Source organism: Alosa pseudoharengus, unplaced genomic scaffold, assembly GCF_046254945.1.
Source record: "Alosa pseudoharengus isolate Yale_2024_CS ecotype anadromous, Long Island Sound unplaced genomic scaffold, YU_APseudo_1.1 YU_APseudo_1.1_scf_7, whole genome shotgun sequence".
In the NCBI taxonomy this organism is placed as follows: Eukaryota; Metazoa; Chordata; class Actinopteri; order Clupeiformes; family Clupeidae; genus Alosa; species Alosa pseudoharengus.
The window spans coordinates 31,988,934-32,010,587 of NW_027468859.1; the positions used below are offsets into that span (position 1 = coordinate 31,988,934).

At 40.7% G+C, this 21,654-nt stretch overlaps 1 protein-coding gene across 1 annotated transcript in view; it reads left to right on the top strand.

The window, feature by feature from the left end:
- lin28b (lin-28 homolog B (C. elegans)) overlaps positions 1–21,372 on the top strand; it is a 27,748-nt gene extending 6,376 nt beyond the window's left edge. Inside the window, exons 3-4 of the mRNA XM_076272966.1 lie at positions 9,677–9,864; positions 20,762–21,372. Coding sequence (XP_076129081.1) covers positions 9,677–9,864; positions 20,762–21,047 — 474 coding nt within the window. The 3' untranslated portion in view covers positions 21,048–21,372. The remainder of the gene's footprint in view (positions 1–9,676; positions 9,865–20,761) is intronic.
- The last annotated feature ends 282 nt before the right edge of the window (positions 21,373–21,654 follow it).

A 21,654-nucleotide genomic window follows, 5' to 3' on the forward strand; every position in this document is an offset into this window, starting at 1 on the left:
GAGAGAGAGAGAGAGAGAGCAAAACAAGAAAGTCCATGGTCAGCCATGTGACTTCCTGCCGAAAAAAAGAGAAGCCCATATAAGGTGAAGATAGTGTGTAATTGGGAGGTGAAGGAGCTATTTGTGAAGGTGACTGAAAATGAGCTGGAGGCATCGGATGACTTTACTCTGTGGAGGGGGAGGGACCTCGGCTTTCACAGCGTCTCATTGGTTGGAGGCAGGTTCTCACAGAGGTGACTGTGTGTGTGTGTGTGTGTGTGTGTGTGTGTGTGTGTGTGTGTGTGTGTGTTTGTCATTAGACTTGGGAAGGGTGTGTGCTTTTTTATTTCTGTTCTGAGAAGGCTGTAAGATTTGATGGTCTCACTTAGCATGACATAAGTGTGTGTGGTTGTGAGAAAGTGGTTTAAAATAATCACTACTCATAAACATTACAAAGAGCTGTGCATTAGTTAAACAATCCCTCTGCGTTATGCGCATAAATGAGCTTAAACTAAATGTTTGTTTTTTATATATTTTATTTAAGAGTAAAACTATGCTGTTCCTGTTTCTCTTATCAATTTGTTTTGATTTAAATACACCTTTTGGTTTCTGTCTGACATAAGCATTTACATAATTTACTCTTTCCATGATCAAAACATATTACTGTGGTTTGCGTAGTTAACTGTTTTTTAACACACATTTTTAAGAAACATTTAGAAAACAGGTAAAGTTTAAATCGTTAAATAATGCAAGCATATAGAAGTATCTATAATCTAAAATCTATATAGTTGGTTATATAGTTGGTTGTTACTGTGGTACTTATTTACTCATTAGTTTATATTTTCATATATTTTATACAGCATTTATATTTTGCATTTTGTCTAGTAAACAATTATTTTCAATTTGTTTAGTGAAGAATTTATACAAATTAAGTATGTAGGGTTTTGTCTTAGTAGTTTTAAAGATGAATGATTCATATGAATATTAAAAAGGACCATTCCCCGTTAAAATAATCCATTAAAAATGTGAGGTAAATCCACTTGTGTTAAAATCCACTAGTAATACTCCATAAAAGGCTTATTTAATGCATTATAATAAATTAACACATTTTTAAATCCAAATATGAATCCATCTTATTTTTCTATTCTTAAATTATTTTTTTGTTTTTATTTTACAGCAGGCGTGTGTGTGTGTGTGTGTGTGTGTGTGTGTGTGTGTGTGTGTGTGTGTGTGTGTGTGTGTGTGTGTGTGTGTGTGTGTGTGTGTGTGTGTGTGTGTGTGTGTGTGTGTGTGTGTGTGTGTGTGTGTGTGACTTTGTAATTGTAGAGGTTTAGCATGATGTAGTATGTCCTGGCAGATCAAATGCAGTGGCTGTCAGGTAATGACAGGCCGTGTGTGTGTGCTGTTGATTTGGAGGCACGGGGACAGGAAGTTGTCCTGGAAGCCAGGAATCGTGTGAGGAGGGGGTGGCGTGATTGAGCGGCTCAGAAGGGCAGCTGAGCCTGAGACGGTAGTACAGCATGGTGTTTGGCACTGATTTGTTCTCATGCAGACATTAAAGAACAGAAAATGTCTTATTGATTTGAGAACTAATAGGAGAATGTTGTGTGTGTGTCTGTGTGTGTGTGTGTGTTGGAGGAAGTGTGAAGCTTCTTAAGCGTTTGATGGGGGCAGCGAGGTGAGAGGTCACTCTGCATAATGAAAATGTGTTGTGGAGGGGGTCTTGGGTGTCACGGCGACGCCACTACTGCTGGTGGATCCTTTTTTCCTCCCTCTCTCTTCTTTTTTTTTTCTTTCTCGTTACTACCATCCTCTCTCTCTCTCTCATTTGCTGTCCAATTTCAGTTCTTTCTCACATGCTCATCCTCTTTTATCTTTAAGCTTAAAAGCTTTGGCAGACACATGTATCCCTGAAGCTAGTAAAGAGATAGAGCATGAGTGTGTGTGTGTGGGTGTGTGTGGGTGGGTGGTGTAGGGTCTATGTCCTCTCGTCTCTAGTGAATTGCGGTTCCCTGTTACCAGCCATGGCCAGTGAAGAGTTTGAGAATGGGAGGTTGCCACTCTTCGAATGAGTCAAGCCTCATGCACCAGTGACTCACACACACATACTCATTCACATATTCATAGACATGGACACACACACACACACACACACACACACACAGATCCAGTTGTTAAATTTTTTAGTCTACATGGAGACAAGCCTAATATGTATGAGAGGGAAGTTTGTGTGTGTGTGTGTGGGTATTCCACTTCTGACCCCAGGGTTGTGTGGTTGACCTGGCAAGACCTCACATCAAATGAAGGTTTTGTTCCTCAGTGTTGATCAGTAGAGAATGCTCTGTCTCTCTCTCTGTCTCTCTCTCTGTCTCTCTCTCTGTCTCTCTCTGTCTCTCTCTCTGTCTCTCTCTGTCTCTCTCTGTCTCTCTCTGTCTCTCTCTGTCTCTCTCTCTGTCTCTCTCTGTCTCTCTCTCTTTCTGTCTCTCTCTGTCTCTCTCTCTTTCTGTCTCTAATTCTCCTTCCCCCTGCTGGCTTTGTCATTCCCTCTATGTCTCTCTCTCTCTCCCTCCCTTTCCTCTCTCCCTCCTTTTTCTCTCTCCCTCCATTCCCTCCTTCTCTCCTCCTCTATTACATTCTCTCCCTTGTTCTTTTCCTCCATCTTTGTCTGCTCCTCACCATTCACTTCATCTCCTTCTGTGGTTCCCTCCCACTTCATGCCATTTATTTGGATATTTGGGTCACTCTTCATCTTTTTTTCTTTCCCTCCATCCTTACTCCTTTCTTTCTTTCTTTCTTTTTTTCTTTCTTTCCTTCCTTCTTTCATTCTTTCTTTCTTTCTTATCCTTCTTTCTGTCCTCCATCTCTGATACCTGCGTTATTCTAGTTATTCTGACGTCCTGACAGCCCCTCCATGTAGACTCCCTCCCCCCCTGGCAAGCAGGCAGGGTGAGGTGTGTGTGTGTGTGTGTGTGTGTGTGTGTGTGTCCGTGTTATTTACTCTCTGTATCTCTCCGTCTCTCCGACCTGCCGTAACCTCAGGCAGGACATCCGTTGGGTCACGGGGACAACATGCGCCTGCCACTCCAGATTCTGATTCACACACATGTATGCACACACACATACACACACACGCGCGCACACACAAATGCATACGCTTTCTCTCTCTCACTCCTCTCTCTCTCTCTCTCTCTCTCTCAATCTCTCTCTCGATGCCACACACATGCACATGCTCTCTCTCGCTCTCTCTCTCTCTCTCTTTCTATCTGTCTCTCACTCACACATATTTTCACAAGCAGCCAGCCCATATTACTCCTTAAACCTGTATCCCTTGCCTTCTTAAGAAGCCCTCATTCTTTTGATGGGCGCTGTGATGGGTTGTTCTCTTTCTTCTTGTTCGTTCCATCATGGAGACCTGGAGTGCTGGTTTTAATTTGAAGCGAGTGGGGGGAATCTCTCTCCCTCTCTCTCTCTTTCTCTCTGCTCTCTCTCCACTCTCTCTCTCTCTCTCTGCTCTCTCTCTCTCCCTCCCTCTCCACTTTCTCTCTCTTTCTCTCTCTCTCTGCTCTCTCTCTCCCTCTCTCTCCACTCTCTCTCTCTTTCTCTCTGCTCTCTCTCTCTCTCCGCTCTCTCTCAATCTGTCTCTCGGCTGCAGCGTGGCAAAGGAGTTTCAGCTCCGCGCACACAGTACAACCGCACGAGGAGAGAGAGAGAGAGAGAGAGAGAAAGAAAGAGGGGGAGGGGCCTGGAGGAGGGGCCAGGGAGACGAGCCCCTCTGACCTTTGACCTGGTAAAGGCAAGAGGCTGCTGTCACGGAGCGATGACGCGTCTGCTCAGGAACTTCCTGTGGACTAGTAAGAGGCCCTCTTAAGCCTGCGCCTAGATCAGTGATTAGGAGCAGGAACCCGATCCATTCAGATCCATGGAAATGTTCAGATCTATTCAGATCCATGGAAATGTTCAGATCTATTCAGATCCATGGAAATGTTCAGATCTATTCAGATCCATGGAAATGTTCGGATCTATTCAGATCCATGGGAAACGTTCAGATCTATTCAGATCCATGGGAACTTTCAGATCCCTCCTGAAACATATTCTCAGTCTGACTGCTGAGAATTGTACTTTTTACTGAAGCAACTCTCAGCAGAGACAAACCAGATCAGCCAGGATTGGTTTTATTTGGTTTGGATCACTGGATTCATATTCATACAGCAAAATCTATTAATCACTATATGTGTTCCTATGAGCTTTATAATACTCTGAAACGTGTGTGTACTGTGTATCCAATTATGGCACAATTGTTCCATAGTCATCTAATTGGTCCCAAATGTCTGGAAAGTTAGAAGGTTCTAGAAACAGAAAACGTTTTGTTTTGTGCTGCTGTGTAACCCTTTCCCCTTTTGTATCCACCAGCTCTATATGAGAGAAAGAGTTATAGGACATGTGTGATTGTGTGGAAGTGTCTATTAGGAACTTTGCTCAGCCAGTACAGTGTTTCCCATATTCTATTTGTGGTGGTAGGTTTGCAGAGTTAACTTGAATGCAACAGTTTTTAACAAATTAGCGCAGTGTGGTTATGATGCAGATTTAAGCACAATTTATCCAGTCGACTTTTATGCGAACAATTGCAGGATTGTTAATGTTTTCTTTAAACGTACATGTAGGTTTGTTGAGAGACAAGAGAGAAGGAGAGGCTGTGCAAAGGTGCACATAGCTCTACAATGAATGAATTCCATCCAATTTAAATAGTACAACATGGAAAATCATTGTGTGGTGGTCAATGTTATTGTGGTGGGCTGCCACAAATAAGTCAATGTATGGGAAACACTGCAGTATGAATTTACTGTTGTATCTTAAAATGTCATTATCACTGTAATGGATATATGTTAATATATATGTGCTGTACAAAATGTGCTATATGGTTTGGTACAAAATATATTTGAATAAAATAGTTTTAATAGTTTTAATAATTAAAATAGTTTATATAGAAGTAGAAAGTGTGAGTTAAATTAAAGCAAAGTTTCTGAAATTAAAAATGAAAAAAATTTTGAGACATTTGCAACATTTGCCTCTCTAGTGAGAAGACAATAAGAAACCTCATGTAGTTGATTATGATCGTCATCATCATCACAGGTATGTCTAAAATGTTCTGTCTGTCGATAGGTTGATGTAACAGCCATAACTTTGTCTTTAAATGTTTGTCAAAATCACCTCTTATGAACCACATTAGGTTGAATTTCGATTGAATGAAAGAAAATACATTGAAGCATTATGCAGATTTTGTGAACAGAGCTCTTGTCGAGTCCTCCCTGTGGTTTACTTTCATGGTTCACTTCCTCAGTCACTGTGCTGCCCTGTGATTGGCAGAGAGGAAAGGTTCTGTCCTTTCCCACCCCCTGCCCATCCCAAACCAAAACATCCAACATGGCTGCTGCCAAGCCCCCAGTGACAGTGGACAGGGAAGTGAATGGGCAACATCTCCACAAGTTACTCAGTGTAAACACAAGGGAGATGTTAAGGGTTTTGGGGTGTAGTTTTTAAATTTCACCCCAAACTGGAATTATTTCAAAAGATGTGTCACAAGTTTGTTAGGACAGAAAGCTGAAAAGGCTTATGCTGCAGGGGATGCACTCGGGTTGTTTGAAGTTATGTTGCGTAACTCTTAGTGTAGCTTGTGTAATTTTAACCCTGTGTAGATCTAGTTCAGGTTTTGCAGCATGTGACTTAAAAAGCTTGAGAAGAGTGTGAACATGTTTGATTTGAACTGATGAGTATAGTTCAAAGACCTCCTAATTTATTTAATTGAGCAGCACATTATTGTTTTTGAAAGGAAATAATTTGTTTTGAAAATATTGTACCTATAAATGAATTGTTCAACAGATTGTAGAGCTTTGTTAGTTTGTTATGCATTTCTTTTTTCAATCATTAGCTCAGATTCCCCCACAAACAAACAAACAATCAAAGAAAAGTAAATATAAAAATTCTTTTCATAGAAACGAAATTAGCTCATTTAAATTGGAGATGAAAAAGGAATTATAGATGTGAAGGTATCAGTGTTGATGATATTAAGTTATTTAGGTCTGGAAATTAGCTATAATTTTGATAAGAAAAAGAATCGATAGAAATACATGATGGCTTGTGAAAGTGATAATTGGTGGTGAATTGGTGGATTAGCCTCTGCAGCTTTCTGTGTTTTTAATTGATCTGAGTGTGTTGTTGGGCAACTTTCAAGAGACTAAAACATTACTTGTTGCACAATGTAATGGTTTTTGTGCATTCTAAATATGAATACAATTTCATCTATTTTAACAAATCCTTTTGTGTGAATGAATCAATGAAATATTATTTCTTCAGAAATGAAATATTGATCTCCCATTTGTGTAGAATGGAAAAGGTCTTGGTGATGCGACATTGTGTTGTTCATCTATATTTTCTGGCACATTTCATGTGATCACATTTATAATCTTGTAATTTCATCTTTCTTATATGTCATTATGCCTTTCATTATGTCCCTATGCCCTTGTCATTCACATAATCACAGAAAACACAGAATTGTGGTGTTTGAATTGTTCTAATTTTTTCCATAATTGTGAAATTTAGAGGAATTATACATTAGAGAGGCTTGACTAAAAATATCAATTCAAACATCTTAAGTTCATCTTTGTAGTTTTTTTTTCTTCTGAAGGGTAATGCTGACGTTTATTCTGGTGAAAGCTACTGTTAGTTGTTCTTTTTTTGTCTTTGACTTCATTGCTTGTGTGTTTTCTTTTTCGTTAATTTATTTATCTTTGTGTCTCATCTGAGCTCACAATGTGTGCTTCCATTGTTGCGTCTATTCTTGAGATCTAAAGAATGGAAGACAACAACCCACTCAACTCCCTGTGACTCCTGTAAACCACTTCCTCTAGCTCTTTCTTTTTTCTTTAGTTTTATTCTCTTTTCCTCCCCCTCTATCTCTTGTCTCTCGTTCCATTTATTCTTTTTCTCTTTTTTACTTCCTCTTTCTTTCGCTCTCTCAATGCATACTTCTGAGAAAATAGTTTTTCCAATTCCAATTTCATACGCCTCTCACTGCTCAATAGCTTCCTGTATTTGAACATGTGTGTCTAAGAGCAAACTTTTGAATAGTAAATGGTTTTTTACTGGTGGTCAATTTTAAATGCCACTTTTTAAAATGTATTTAATGGGCATAGTAAAGTCGTCTGGTGTTTTTGCAAAAATATCATAAATCATAGTCTTCCTTGAGCCTGTAGTGTGTTTGCTTTGTTCAACTGAAAATCAATGATGTTTAAACTGCAGATGATTCTGATTTGATGCTGGGGCTGACAGGAAGTGACATGTATTGGGTGTGACAAAGAGAGGCCCCTGGGCTGGGACTGATGTGTGAATGAATTGCTGAAGCATGTCATTAGCAAGGCAGATATAAGTGAAAGTGCCCCCTGAAACCTTGAAAATTTGAACGATTATGAAAAACATTGAATCAACCAGTAATTTCCAACTGCAGTCACCGATAGTCATCAAACATTTTTCAAGCTGGTGATGGTTATTGTCTCTGTCTCCTGCACATCCTCGGTTCTATCTTGATCCATTTGGTATCAGATATACTGGATCAGATATACTGTAAATAGCTGTACTGTCTGGCACTGCAGCCCCTATTGGCTGGGCTTTGAGTGTACTACTGGGGTCCCAATGCACTCATTGTAACTTAGATATCTTTCTTATGTACCTGGAGATACATATCATCCTTAGATACATATCATCCTTATGTACCTATTGAGTTATGATCCTTATGTACCTGATATGATCCTTATGTACCTATGGAGATACATATCATCCTTATGTACTTATAGATATATATCCTCCTTATGTACCTATGGAGTTATGATCCTTATGTACCTGATATGATCTAGGGATGTAACGATATGAAAATTTAACCTCACGGTTATAGTGACCAAAATTATCAAGGTTTTCGGTATAATCACGGTATTTCTAAAAGTGTGTTCAATATGTTCAAAAAGCACTGATAGGCCTACACAAGCTGAAATAGTTTCAAAAAGTGTCCCGTTCACTTTTTTCTTCATGTTTAATTGGCTATGTGCTTATAGCTTAACTTACCCTACCATAACTTGGAGTTTGCTATTTCTGTTATTTGGATGCAATGAGTGAGACCAAAGTGAGTGTTCAAAATAAAACTTTAGGCTACTGTATTCTCCTGATAACGTAACTGGAATGGATTTAATGTGGACGCGAACATAAAAAGACGCAGAGTGGCTACATGATACAGTGCACATTTTGCAGTGAAAAAGTTCCACCTTTTAAAATCTGGTGTAGCCTAAATCCGAATCGTAGTTAAAACCATCAATTAGACAACAGAATCAGTAGGGTACAGTTTTGTTCCATTGTACCAGGCATACTATATGTCAAAAGCAGGCTCGGATGAAGCTGGGAAGGATTAAACACACAGTTTCCACACCACGGTAATCAACAATGATAATCATGATGTTTGAAATGAAAACGGTAATTATTATCATCAACATTTTTATCGCGGTTTACCATTATACCGGTAATCGTTACATCCCTAATATGATCCTTATGTACCTATGGAGATAGATATCCTCCTTATGTACTTATAGATAGATATCCACCTTATGTACCTATGTAGATAGATATGATCTTTATGTACTGGTACCTATGGAGATAGATATGATCCTTATGTACCTATGGAGATAGATATGATCTTTATGTACTGGTACCTATGGAGATAGATATGATCCTTATGTACCTATGGAGATAGATGGTTATGGGATTTGGCAGACAACTTTGTCCAAAGCGATAGATGTCCTCCTTATGTACCTATGGGTTTACTAATGGGCCACAGCTTCAGTGCATTAGAAACCGGATTGTTTAGTTAATATCAGAAACACCAGAAATAGCAAGGTATACATGCGACCTGCAACAGCATATTCACAATGTCCATAGCCTCCACTACCTCTTCTTCTTCTTTTTCTAATAATAATAATAATAATAATAATAATAATAGCAATTCTAATAATATGATCGGAAACATTTCTTTAACTTTTGATAAGCAATCTGATGTGTTTTCTTAATGCTAATCAAAGTTAACGCCTGGTTTCTGACTGATTGGTCATAATTAAATGTTAATTTATTGTTTGGTTTTATAAGCTTTTGTTTGTGAAACAGCTATTCAGATTTTTCAAAACGATTTATTCTTTGAAGTCCTGTGTCTTGTGTGAACCTTTGATATATGGGTTGTTTGACGTATATGAAATTATGTTACATTGTATCCACTACACCAATATCAAAAGAGCTTATTACATGATTATCATCATTTGTATGTAAAACATAGGCCTATCAATTAGAGTGAGCTAATTGAAACAGAAAGCACAGTTATTACTGTATACATTAAATTATTTTCTTTCTTTCTTTCTTTCTTTCTGAAGACCTCTTTCTTTCTTTCTTTCTTTCTTTCTTTCAGAAGACCTCTTTCTTTCTTTCTTTCTTTCTTTCTTTCTTTCAGAAGACCTCTATTGTATACATTTACAAACAATTTATTATTATTTATGTCTCAGCCTTAGAAAAGTATGATTTTTATATTTAAATTATTTTCAATTATTATTTTTATTATTATTATTTTTAACCACTGATGCCAACACGTGTGTGTGTGTGTGTGTGTCTCCAGAGCAAGCTGGTCATGGAGGGTTTCCGCAGCCTGCGTGAGGGGGAGCCGGTGGAGTTCACCTTCCAGAGGTCCAGCAAGGGTCTGGAGGCGCTACGGGTCACTGGACCTGGGGGCGGGCCCTGCGCTGGCAGCGAGAGGCGGCCAAAAAGCAAGGCCCCTCCCCTCAAACGCAAACCAAAGGGAGACCGGTGAGTGGTGGTGGTGGATGGTGTGTGTGTGTGTGTGTGTGGGGGGGGGGGCATGGATACAGAAAAAGGTTGCGTGTGGGTGAATGTAGAGGGAGATTTTGGTTGTGGCAAATGGATTTTAAGGGTGTCTTTGTTGTGTTAGTTGAAATGTTTTGTGTGACTTTAAAATACATTAGGTGATAGGGAAGGGAATTGGCAAAAATGTGACTATTTGATACTATTGCGATATTTGTGCCACGATACAATATTACGATTCTTAACATAGTGTGATACAACAATATATTCTGCGATATATTGCAATTCATGTCTACCATGTTATTCAAAGGCATTACAAAAATTAAGGAAAATTAAGTATGTGAACAAAAATTAAGGACGTTTAAGTATGTGAACATTATTTTCTACACTTTAACCGAAACGTTGTCATGGCATGGTGCATGTCAAGGTCCTTACTATTAGTTTTTTGTTGAAAACCGAAATACACCCACACTTTCGATGTGAAAGAAGACAAAGCATTGTGTATAACAGGTTGTGATTGTGAAGGCATTTTCATTTGATATTGCCTTGAATGCACAACAACACAACGCCACAACAAGCGCCACCTTGTGGGCATAATAAACCAATTTAATGTTATCAAAGTAAACCCTGAGTAAACCCGATGCAAATAAAAGTAAAATAGATAATTCAATTATTTATTTACATATTGTGATACTTTGTGCTAGTGTATCGATATAATTGCATGCAGAAAATATCGCGATACTGAACAGAATCATTTTTTTTCCCCACAACTATGTGAGGTGTTACATTGTGTTACATTTTTTATTATTATTCGTTTTAAAATGGGTTGAGAGTTTGTGATGGTGTAGCATTTGACTGTTACCATGGTAATGATAGTTATGACTAAGTTATTGTTGTCGGGACTGCCGCTGTATAGTATTTAATCATGTTTTAAACTTGCCAAATCTGCTTAGCTATTCATTCCCAAGGGGAGATCGTGGTGTTGCAGCGGCAGTAGTTTACTTAGAATGAAACAAACACACAGCTCTGAAGATTCAGGATGCAAAAAAAAACTTTTGGATGAATAAACTATCTATCTATCTAAAAGGTTTGTATGTTGGGTTTAAACAGTTGTTATAAATGTGGGTGGGAGTTATTCCAAAAAATATGTTGACAAAATAACAGAAATAACAGTGTACTAAGAGGGCCTGAGTACTTTTGGGGGTGAATGAAGGAATAAATTTGCTATATAGCTGCTCTGTCAATGAAATGCTGATAGGCTCCGTTTACATGCTTCAGCTTCAACAAAGGAACGAATTGAATTCTTTTGTGACCACTTGTATATTTTCTCACTAATTTTGCAAATGGGGGTTTTTATCTTCAGGGTGTTAGATGTGTGAAATGGAAGTTTGACACCCTTGAGCACTCAGCAGCTGGAACAAAAGGCTATTTAAAATTTTGTTCTTTTTTAGATTAACACATCATTACTGTCTTTAATGTCAAATTATACACCTTGTAATGAAGTTATCATGAAGATGACAAGTGTTGTTTGCGGTGTGTGTGTTTGTGTGTGACGTGTCTATGTTTGTGTACCGTCGAGTTGTGTGTTTGAATCAGGGCTGAAGCTGGATGGTATGTGAGTGTGTGTGGGGGTGGGTGGGCGTCAAGACAGTGGTGTGTGTGTGTGTGTGTGTGTGTGTGTGTGTGTGAATGTTTGATCTGGATGGTGATATGTATATGTCTCTGTGTGTATATCTGTCCATTGGTGAATGTTTGATCTGGATGATGATGATGTGCGTGTGTGTGTGTGTGTGTGTGTGTGTGCGCGCACGCGCGCATGTATGTGTGTCTATGTGCATGTGTGTGTGTGAATGCTTGATCTGGATGATGATATGTGTGTGTGTATGCACGCGCGTACTTGTGCATATTAAGAGGCTGCTCTGACTGACAGGATGTCGTCCACATCAGTGCGCGTTGGAATCATGTCGCCACACGATAATGTGCCCTTTGCTTGGAGCGGGAGAGCGTTTCCACGGCGGCATTGATTGAGGCAATCACTTCACGCTAGCACATGGCTGTTGCCATGGTTATGCGGCAAGCTGATTGCGGCACAGAGTGGAGGCTTTTTGCACCCGCTGCATTTGTGCTATATTTAAAAGCTCCATTTATTTAAAATGAAGCTCAGCTCATATTCTAGGGTTGAACGTGCCTGAGAGGTGGGATAGAGAAAGAGAATTGAAAGATGTAGTTCTTCAGGAATACATTTACACTGTCATTGAAATGTGTTCTTTCATCCCAGGCCTGTTTCTTCCATTCTTGCTGTTGATGACGCAAAACTTTTTATTTTAGATACAGTATATAAACACTTGGAGAAGCCTGGGTCCCATGTTAGGCTTTTATTTGCAGATTTTTCTTCTGCTTTCAACAAAATGCAGCCACATATCCTGATCGAGAGACTAGCAAATGATTTTCAGGTACCGAATCAACTATTGCTACTTTTAAATTTTTTAACAGATAGAACACAGAGAGTCTTCGTAAATGGTCAGTTGTCCCAACCTATTACTTCAAACACTGGCTCGCCGCAAGGATGTGTACTCTCTCCCTTGTTATTTATTTTGTACACAGATAGCTGCAGGTCTTCCCAACAAGGAAGCTACCTAGTCAAGTTTTCAGATGACACTGCACTGCTATCTTTATTCCAAGGTCCACATTCCAGTCATGGGCTAGCGTTGACATCATTTGTGAAGTGGTGCGACAATAATTTTTTAGATTTAAATGTAGCCAAAACAAAGGAGCTCATAATTGATTTTAGGAGGACAAAAGCAGAACCAATAGCAAGTGTCATACATGGGGGGGATGTGGAAATCGTTGATTCTTACAAGTACTTAGGTACAATATTTGAGCTCAAGTTTCATGTAAACACTGAGACAATTGTCAAAAAGGGACAACAGAGAATTCATCTGCTGAGGAAGCTTAACTCCTTCAGTGTCTCTAAAACCATTTTACGTAACTTTTATCAGTCTTTTATTGAGAGTCTTTTAACTTTTTCTTTTTTATGTTGGTTCAATAGCCTATCAGTCAAAGACAAGAACAGTCTCAGCAGCATTGTTAACACTTCATCAAAGATTATTGGAACACAGCTAAATAGTCTGAGTGCTCTGTTTAACAAACAGGCAGTCCAAAAGGCTAAAATCAGTCAGCCTGATCATGTTTTAGGTGGTGAATTTTCATTAATGCCCTCTGGGAGGCGCTGTTATTCTGTCAGGACAAAAACAAAAAGGTATTCTGGATCCTTCATCCCTACATCCATTAGATTATTAAATAAGGTTGAAGGGATAGAGTACACTACTGAAAATTTTGATTTACTGAGCGCTGTTCATCACGGCTCCCACACACAGCTGCGTTCCGTCAACGCATGCCAGTGGGTGTTCCCGACGGTAGCTATGACTTGAAGTAAAACCGTAATGTGATTGGTTGGTGCCGTCCTTAGATTGGCTTGATTGGCCAGTGCCGTCTGTCGGTGCAGCAACAGCTGAACTCCTCAACGCGAGCGGCGGGAGAAACGCGACGCAACGGACCCACAATTCAGTTCGGCAACGGATCACGTGAGCCCATGTAAAGTGAATGGGATGCGTCTCCAGCAACGCGATGCACGCAGCTGTGTGTGGGAGCCGTCACTGACAGGACAGGGTGCCTGACTGTATGTGTGTGTTAAGATGTATATGTCTTTTATCTTCTTATTTATTTTATTTTCTTTAGGTCTTGTATTTCTATATATATATTTTTTTTTTTTATATATATTATATTTATTGTAGATTGATGGAGACCGGGACTGCAAACTTAATTGCCCACTGATGGGATTAATACAGTTTTCTGAATCTGAATCTGAATCTGAATCTGATACATGTCATCGTATTTGTGACCTTAGAATGATTGATCCGTCCACAAAGAGGTGACATTCTAGAACATTCCATGTGCAGAAGCTGTTCGATTAAAACTGAGGACCACGTCCAATGGAAGTGGAGTTCTGTCTTTGTCGATGGTCCCATTTAGCCACAGTGAAAGGCTTTGTTGCTGCTTGAAGTGGATACATTTGATTCAGATATGTGGAATGTATCAAACTATAACCATAACCCTCAATAGAGTAGCACAGTTGTATCACAGAACAATAGAACAACTTTTGATCATTGATCATTGGATAATGCAGATATGAGAGAAGAGGAAAAGAGTCCCATGCAGAGTATGAAGTTTTTAGTAGTTTTTAAATGTCCAAAAGTACATTTGTGTCTCCAACCTAACATGGTAGTGAGAATACAATCCACATTCAGACAGGATGTTACCTAGATTGCACATTAGCTATTAATCACGGGGGAAAATCCCAACTCCCATGAATTAACATCCAAGTCACAAACTTCCACTTGAATGTTATAATGATGAAGATTTGTTCAACCTGAAGGGCTCACAAGGAAACAAAGATGCTAAATTGATCAGTTTTGCAGAAGTGGGAATGTGTCTCCTCTCCTGCATTAAGAGTGACACCCTACCTGTAGTTTGAAATTTTTAAACACATTGCAGTCTTTTAAAGTTGAAAAAGGATGTATTGCTGCATGAGTCAATATCAGCCTTCAGGATTGCGAGTATTTCTTTATTTCATGATCAATTAGGAATTATGGATACAATTTTACAGCTCAAACATAAAATAATAATTATAGAATGTAAAATGCAATATGAACACGTATAGATACTGAACTGAATAACATTACATCTGCTGGATAAAGCAGAATATTGAAAGTTGAATGTAAAGGGGACCTATTCTCCATCAAGACGAGAGTAGGCTAGACACTTATAGACAACTATAGTTCTTGCCCTGGAACCTGATCTCCAACAAGACGAGAGTAGAACCTCATTGACAACTGTAGTTCTCGGCCTGGAACCTGTTCTCCATCAAGACGAGAGCAGACACTCATAGACGACTGTAGTTCTCGGCCTGGCTTTGTGTACTTACGTACATGTGCGTATACATGCAAAGAGAGAGTAGACCCTCGTAGACGACTGTAGTTCTCGGCCTGGCCTTGAGTACTTACGTAGGCGCGTATGCAAAGAGAGTGTGGGAAATGGACATTGGTCTTTGCTCGAAGGTGAAAACGTTACAACCCTGCATCTGTCTACACAGCCTAGGCTTTTGATCTTTTATTAAAGGTGCTCTAAGCGATGCTGGGTAACATCACTTCTGTTGACTTTCAAACAAAACAGAGAGCTAGCTCACTACTTCCTCCCCCTCCCGTGCTGCTCCCGTGCAATTAAAACTCTCCTAAATGCGCATCTCGTCTGTGATTTGCTGGAACTGGTTTTGTTGGTTTGTTATGTTTTTATGGGCTAGGTTTGCCCAGGTTGTTTTTGTTGCCGTTTTTGAAGCCTGGGCTGTCCACAGAGATCACGTTTTTTTACAGTGTATTCAGGACACAGACAGCTAGCGGTTGGTTAGGTGATGTTTGCAGTAAGTGACATAAAATGTTTTAGCCTAAAAAACGCATTGCATCGCTTAGAGCACCTTTAAACCTACAGTATGCAATCACTGGGAGGGAATGCATTAGGACGGTATGTGAGCAATGCTCAGGATTTGTGCATACTGTGTGTGTACCGATATGTGCTATACATCAGATTATTCATGTATAGTACAGTGATGTCACATCAGTCTTACATCTATGCGTATCAACAGAAAGCCTGTGAAAGGGCCTGTGCCTATAGCCTGTGAAATTGTCTATAGACATTTGTGGATGCAGCAATGTGGGCTTCATGTGATGCACAAACACTATCTGGTAGAAAAGGGGGAAGATGGCCTTGAAAGAGGCATGAAATGGGTATTTGGAATGTGTGTTTACCCCTCTCTTTCACTCTTCCATTAGCTTCTGTTGTTGTGGTAGTTGGTGGAGTGCATTATGGGAGTGTGCATTAAACAACCTCAATGCATCCCTTGGCATTTCTCTTCATACCTATCTTGATCTCAAACGGTAACTAGAGGCTAAGCAGCCTGCAGCCAGGACCTTACAGTGACATCTGTAACATCCTTGTTTAAAAATGGAAATTAATATTATTTGACATTTAGATTCAGACAATGCTACACTGCCACAGACTAGAAAGTGTTGGATTTAGCACATGAAGCTGTTTGAGCCACAACTGAAATCTGCATCCCCAAATGAACAGCTCAGATCTGGTGATGTGAGCCCATTTTTACCACATCTTTCCTCCCTTTCCTTCCAAATAACATTTAAAAACTCTTGCAATTAATGGTGGTCGATCATGTGTTCATAAAAAATATTTGGGTTGAGTGTTACTTGTACACTATGAATGACAGACGAGTTACAGAAAGGGAACAGAAATGTGAGGTTAAGTGGAAAATGTACCGTGTAGTCATGTCTTTGAACTGGGATAGAGCCAGCATACCCAGCACTGATGGGAGGGAGTGGTGTCAAGACACTGAAAAAAAGTCTATGGTCCGGGCAGCAGGACGGGCTGAAAGGGTTCTGAGTGGTAGGGGTTGGTCTGGTCTTTCATCTCCCATCGTCCCTCATCTGGGTTAACTCATTTGAGGTGTGCCATCGGAAAAAGGTCGGGAAAAAAAAGGTGACATATTTGACCCCCTTTGTCATAGTTTCTTGAGGTCTTAATAAAAGATCTGTTTGTTTGTTTATTGTTTAGTTGCAGATCTCCATTAGTTGACGGCGCAGAAGTGGCAGACTAGTCTTCCTGGGGTCCAATTAAAAATCAGAACATACAAATAATAAATTATCAATCACATATTGTACATTCAAATACAGTAAGAGTAGCAGTGACATCAGATAAAGGGACCGTTTATACGAGAACGATTGCGAAGGAAGACAACAAAATATTTTATCATAAGTGCCTTTCGTTTACACGGCGACCCCGCCATCGGGGCTTGAAGACGCAAAAATCTGAAGACTCCTTCCAGAGTGTAGAGTTTTGAAGACGACCCGGGTTGCGTCTCCGTCTAAACGGCTAAACCAAAGGTCCTTGATTACCTCTCTGGCTAAACTGTCAAATTAGAATGTCTGCGCGTAACGTACCGGGGTTCTATCACACCACCACCCAGCGGTCTGGAATGCATATCCAATCGAATATCACATACTCTTGCGTCTTCATATAAACAAAGATTTCCCCCTGAGAATGCTCGTCTAAACGCGAATAAAAAAATGAAGACGAGACGCCACTTCTGCGTCTTCTCTTTTCATCGTCACCGTATAAACGTAGCCAAAAACACAAAATACAATACAGTGAGTGCCAAGTCAGAGTCCAGAGTTCGTAATTAACATGCATAAAAATAGGATTCCTGTGTCATATGTTATACCAAAAGGAAGAAGCACAACGTCATCATGTTCAACTCTGTGTGAAGTGCCCTGTTCAAAGCATCCAGTTTATCTGCATGGTTCTTAAGAAACAGTAAAGTAAGTAAAGTAAATGACACGATTGATTTATTTTGACATTTAGGTAACAAATCCCAAGCTTACAGGATAAAAGTTTTGTTCTTTAGTTGTGAGTGGTGACTTGGTCCAGATAGATAAAACTCAACATAATTACTTATTCAAAAAGTTTCCGTAATGTAGAGAAAAGTTCTGAATGGCTCATTCTCATCTCATCTCACTAAGTAACATTTCCAGACGCATGTAGCTCACAAACAAACATCTCATTTCATCTCATCATTTCTGCGTTGTTAGCCGTCCCAGATTAAACCTGGCTCCGCCCTCCTACGTACTTCCGCTCAATTTTCATTTCCCTTCAGTACGTCGTCTGGGTCTGCGGTGTATTCGTGGGTTTTCTCCTGCAAAAATCTACAGGTCCAATCAGCGAACAGGGAGTGGCTGAGAACGAGGACGTTGAGGTCGTGCGCTAGTTTGAGCCAGACATACCAAGACAGACCAAACGTTAGCGATTGGTTATGGCAGATCCAGAGTGGCTCTGGGCAGATCCAATAGTTTTACACTTCAATAGAGTACTCGCCTTCAAGGAAGTTAACGCTTGGCAATGGAAAGTGGCCAGACTCTCTGTACATTATTAAATGTACAAGAGTCTGGTAGGACCAGGCTAATCCCAGATACTTATGTGTAAAGGCACTGAAGAAGTGAAAATTTCATAATATGTGAGTGTGATCTTGAATGACTCACAATCTGTGTACGTGATGATCTAGAGTCAGGCTCGTGAATAGAGTTCAGCAGTTTGGGCTCATGTAAGCTGTTCCCAGGTCAGAACACTTCCATTTACTTCTGCAAATCAGCCGACATCACTGCTGCGTTGCTCACCAGTGCCACCTAATGTTCAGTCACTTTACTGGTCATAACACTAGTGGCAGTAACAATCTTTTTCCAATGTTTGGAGAAGAGCTTGAGGCTGGTCCTTATAGTACAGATGTGTGAGAGTATGTGTTTGTGTGTTAGTGTGTGTTGGTGTCCAGGTGTCCTTGGTCCCCATTAGAGGAATGTTTTGGGATCTGAGGGGTATCCACACAATTGTATCCACACACTTTCTCCCACAAAATATGCCAAGAATTTACAGACTCTCAGGTGTGTGTGTGTGTGTGTGTGTGTGTGTGTGTGTGTGCATCATTTGAAGCCTATGTGTATGTCATATTATGTCATCTTCTTGCTTGCCTGTTAGCTTGCAGCTACTGCATGTAGCACCGAGAAGCTAATGCTGCTGTGAAGGAGATTGGATGATGTACAATCCAATTTAAATGTACAATGTTAAACACACACACACACACACACACACACACACACACACACACACACACACACACACATACATAATGATACATGATTGTGTGTGTCCCACGTGTCAGGGAGAAACTAGACCCTCTATATTTAGGAACAACCTAATGTCATCCCACCAGTCTGTTGCTTCCAGGCCCACAGGTCACCATGGCAACGGCCAGCTCCTTGGTTACCCACAAGGTCTCTGCATAAGCCTGGCGCAAAGCTAATTAATGAAATGAAGATATTGTCACCAGAAGGCTGTTGACAGCTTGAAAGCATCTTACATAATTGAGGGAACATTTCAATCCAGTGGCAGAAGCTTAAAAGTGACCATGCCAGCCTTTCCCTGTCCAGATATCTTCACTGTGGCAGGGCACAGTATTCTGAATCAAGAGGCCACTGGCATCAGGAAATACCATTGCCATGAAAGTCCATTACCATTGCAATGATCAAAGTAGCGTCCATGTGATTGCCAAAACCCATGGCTACCCAGTAGGACATTACCTGGAGCATTTTAACTATTGTAATGTTCAAGCCTACCCAGTAGGACATTACCTGGAGCATTTTAACTATTGTAATGTTCAAGGCTGCCTAGTAGGACATTACCTGGAGCATTTTAACTATTGTAATGTTCATATTCTGTAAATATCTGCTAAATACGATCACCATATCCATTAGGGATGTAACAATACGCTCAACTCACAATTCGGTACGATTGACAATTTTACCTTCACTATACGATTTTCTCATGATTTTTTTTTTTATCAGAATAACCTGCTGACAAATTATGACTGGAAAATATTCCTTCATTTATATAAACTGAGAGGAACTGAGAAACTGAGTCTGAACTCGTTGACAGCTAAGTGTCCCAGTCCCATGCCTATTATCCAGCGCCCTGATGAGGTTGGTTTAAATTAGAATAATCTTTTGACCAATCTATCTGACTCCCAATTTTACTATTGTTGTCTGTGTTTTATCACTACGAATAACCAACCAACAACTGAATGTTTACTGATGTCTGACGTCGAACAAGTGAAATCAAAAGCAGATAATGCCCGATTTTTTTATCTGAACTGGTTGTGATCTTGTATCACACTTGTATCAATTTTTAGCCGATTCACGGTGTATCGCTACATCCCATAATAACCATAGCATCCCACTGCATCCACTAGCAGGTCATCTTCCCATAATGCACCCAAATGGTGCACAAGCAACTGGCCAACCACATGGTGGTGGTGGTGGCGGACAGGTGCTTGCCATGGGCACTCTGACTGGTGGTGGTGGTGGTTGGGATGGCGTTCTGGGGTGTTGATGGACATGTGGTAGGTACTCTGGGCACTCTGTAGCTACTGGCCATATCAATGAACCTTGAGCGCCTATAAAATAATATTTTCTGAGACGGTTGTCATACTGTATAAATCTCATACAGTTGGTATGGTTTGTGTTACGGGTGGAAGTCATGGTCATGCAGGCCTGATTAAAGTGTGGAGGTGTACGCACATCACACATCTATACCGGTTCTACAGGTGCTGGATACTAGAAATACTGAGTAAAACAAAAGAAAAGATATCCGCACACTGTGTCTAAAGCTCCCAGTATAATGGTGGGTGATACACGTTTCGACCACTCACGGTGTAAAAAAACACCTGACGAAGACCTGAGTGGTCGAAACGTTGCGTATCACCCACCATTAAACTGGGAGCTTTAGAAACAGTGTGCGGATATCTTTTCTTTTGTTTTATTCATGCAGGCCTGAGTGCCTGCTGTATACATCCCACACCACAGTGATGTGTCACTCCTGAGGAGATGAGGGTCTCCTCCGTCTGTCCAAGCGGCTTTGGATGATGTGTAGGAGCAATCTATAGAGACATGCATCTCACCCTCTTCTTATGTGCATCATCACCAGTCTCTAGCTTCACCTCCTGGTTTCTACTTATGTTGTACTGCCACCTAGTGGATTAGCATGGAAAAGGATGCCAACGATTGCATTTCTTTGAGACAGCATAGTATTCCGCATTATGCAAGACAATGGTCTATGTAATATAAAATAATGCAATATAATATGTACTTATCAAGTCGAATGATGTATGTGGAGTTTCATGAACTAATTATATGCTAACATGTCATTCCTGCAGATGTTACAACTGTGGAGGTCTTGATCACCATGCCAAGGAGTGCGGCCTGCCTCCCCAGCCAAAGAAATGCCACTACTGCCAGAGCATCACCCACATGGTGGCCCAGTGCCCCCACAAGACCTCGTCCAGCTCGCAGGACCCGCAGACCTCCCCAGAGTCCCAGGGTGGGTCCCACGAGGAAGGGGGCCGCAGCAGCTCCTCTCCCCAGGAAGGGAGCTCCTCGGCCGGGGACGAGCCGCCACACCGCGGGCCGTCCTCCTCTCAGCACCGCCGGAGGAAGCCCTGAAGTGCTGCGGGGAGGCCTGGCCTTTGACTGGCAGCACACCACAAAGGGTTAAACCTCAAACCTCTCTCCCCCCACCTTAATCATCCTCTCCTCTTGCTCTTTCCTCTTTTTTCCCACCCCCTTTCCCACCCACCCATCCTGAAGTCTGGACCAGCAGAATCTACCTCACAGTCTCATTCAGGGGGGGATGCTCCTTGACAGCCAGTGCAGCTATTGGCTCCCCCCACTTTTTGGGGGGAGACCCCTCCCCCTTTCCTTCATTCCATTGTGTTCACTTGGCATCGTCATGGTAACTTGTTGTCAGGGTAACCGGCTGGCTGTTAAAGGCGTCATGTATCACCTAAGGCTAAGTGCAGCTCTCATTGACTCCAATGCTTAAATGGAAGTGTAATGTTTGAGTATAGAAAAAGGAAATAGGTCTTTAAAATGCGTGTGGTGGGCTGACTTGAATCAAAACCAAACTGTTAATCTTTAAAGTCTGCCTCACCCCACGAGCTCTTTCAGGAAAAATCACCTCAACCGCTTCTCTGTCTCAGAGGGAATGCTTTATGTCCTCAGTCTAGCAGTCAACCGCAAAATTATTGCCATCACATGTCATACTGACTCC